General features: G+C 34.5%; 1 protein-coding gene across 1 annotated transcript; it reads left to right on the top strand.

Annotated features, from left to right (window-relative positions):
• The first annotated feature begins 13 nt into the window (after positions 1–13).
• Positions 14–1,060, top strand: LOC105558278. The gene is made up of 2 exons (XM_012005871.1): positions 14–373; positions 530–1,060. The coding sequence occupies exons 1-2, from the start codon at positions 166–168 to the stop codon at positions 622–624; spliced, it is 303 nt and encodes a 100-aa protein (XP_011861261.1). The 5' UTR covers positions 14–165; the 3' UTR covers positions 625–1,060.
• Positions 1,061–1,354: the final 294 nt, after the last annotated feature.

Consider the following 1,354-nt stretch of genomic DNA (forward strand, 5'->3'; position numbering starts at 1 on the left):
CAATTATATAAAAAAGTTGGTAAACTTCCTATGTAAGCTAGATTTTGGTTCTGAAGCAAAAACTATTCCTTACTTTTGAAAACAATGTGTTCTTCCTAATTGTACATGTCACAAATTTGATCGTGCTTAATATTGTATATTGTGGATGATACGCAGGTCGGTTTGATGAGACATGGTAAATTGTTAGCTGAATCGGCGCCGCAGAAATTACTGGAGCAATTTCAATGTTCGTCATACGAGGAAATTTTCCTGAAATTGTGCGAGGCACAGAATAATGCAGTCACTTTAACTGAAGCTCAGGGATCCAATATGGAAGACGCTAGTAGCGATGCCTTCAATCACGATCAAGACAAATATGAACATGCAACTAAAAGTATATACAAATTTTATTGTTATAAAAGGTTTTGCAAATCTATATCATTTTTAGACATTATATAAGTAGTATATAATAAGTCAAATTATTAAGGAAAACAAAACGGTTTTGAAAAGACAAGTTTCACGATTAAGAAGAATTATTCAAATTATTAAGGAAAACCGGTTTCGAAAAGACAAGTTTCACGATTAAGAAGATTCAAAGCTCTATTTGTGAAGAACAGCATCCGATTTATTCGTGATTACTCGTAAGTATTTATCATAACTTATCAATAATGCAAAAGGGATGGTTTTGTCAACAAAATAAAATTGCAATTGTTTCCATTTCGAATGTTGCCTTTTCGAATGTTTCCTTCAATATACTTGTACAGTACTGAATTATCATATACGAGCTAGAGGTTATATTTCAACATCTTGAGCTTTTATCAACTGGAAATTTCATAATAATAATTCTTACAGACAGCTAATTATTGCGATTTTTGCCAATAGTCGAATCCAGTATATTGCTATTCGCAATAGGTAGTGATCCAAAGAACTTGAATATTGTAATTGTTAATGATGAAGCTGGCAGTTGCGAATACGGCAGCAACTTTGACAATATTTAGAATGATGAAACTACTTGCCACTTCGGCAATCTAAGGGTAAAACTTTACAAACACGGACCCAGCCCCAATGACCTTGACCTTGGCATATGTTGTCAAGGTCACCTTACTGAGTGACCTTCAGAAGGTTTTAGCCGTCGCTCGTTGTTCGTTAAAAAGTTATAATATGGAGAAAAGAAGTTTCGCAAATGCTATGTAGTTCACGATATCATGTACGTTTAGGATGGCCTCACGTGGAAAGTTTCTGACACCATATACATCAATTCAAAGAATGTATAAGTGTCTTTGAGTAATAGTTTTCGAGAAAAATGATGGAGTCTAAATCTTATATCTTTTTAACGAACCAGTTGCAAGTGTCTTTAGCACGGCGCGCTGCGCGC

Source organism: Vollenhovia emeryi, unplaced genomic scaffold (assembly GCF_000949405.1).
Source record: "Vollenhovia emeryi isolate VEMERY1.0 unplaced genomic scaffold, V.emery_V1.0 DF947399.1, whole genome shotgun sequence".
Lineage (NCBI taxonomy): Eukaryota > Metazoa > Arthropoda > Insecta > Hymenoptera > Formicidae > Vollenhovia > Vollenhovia emeryi.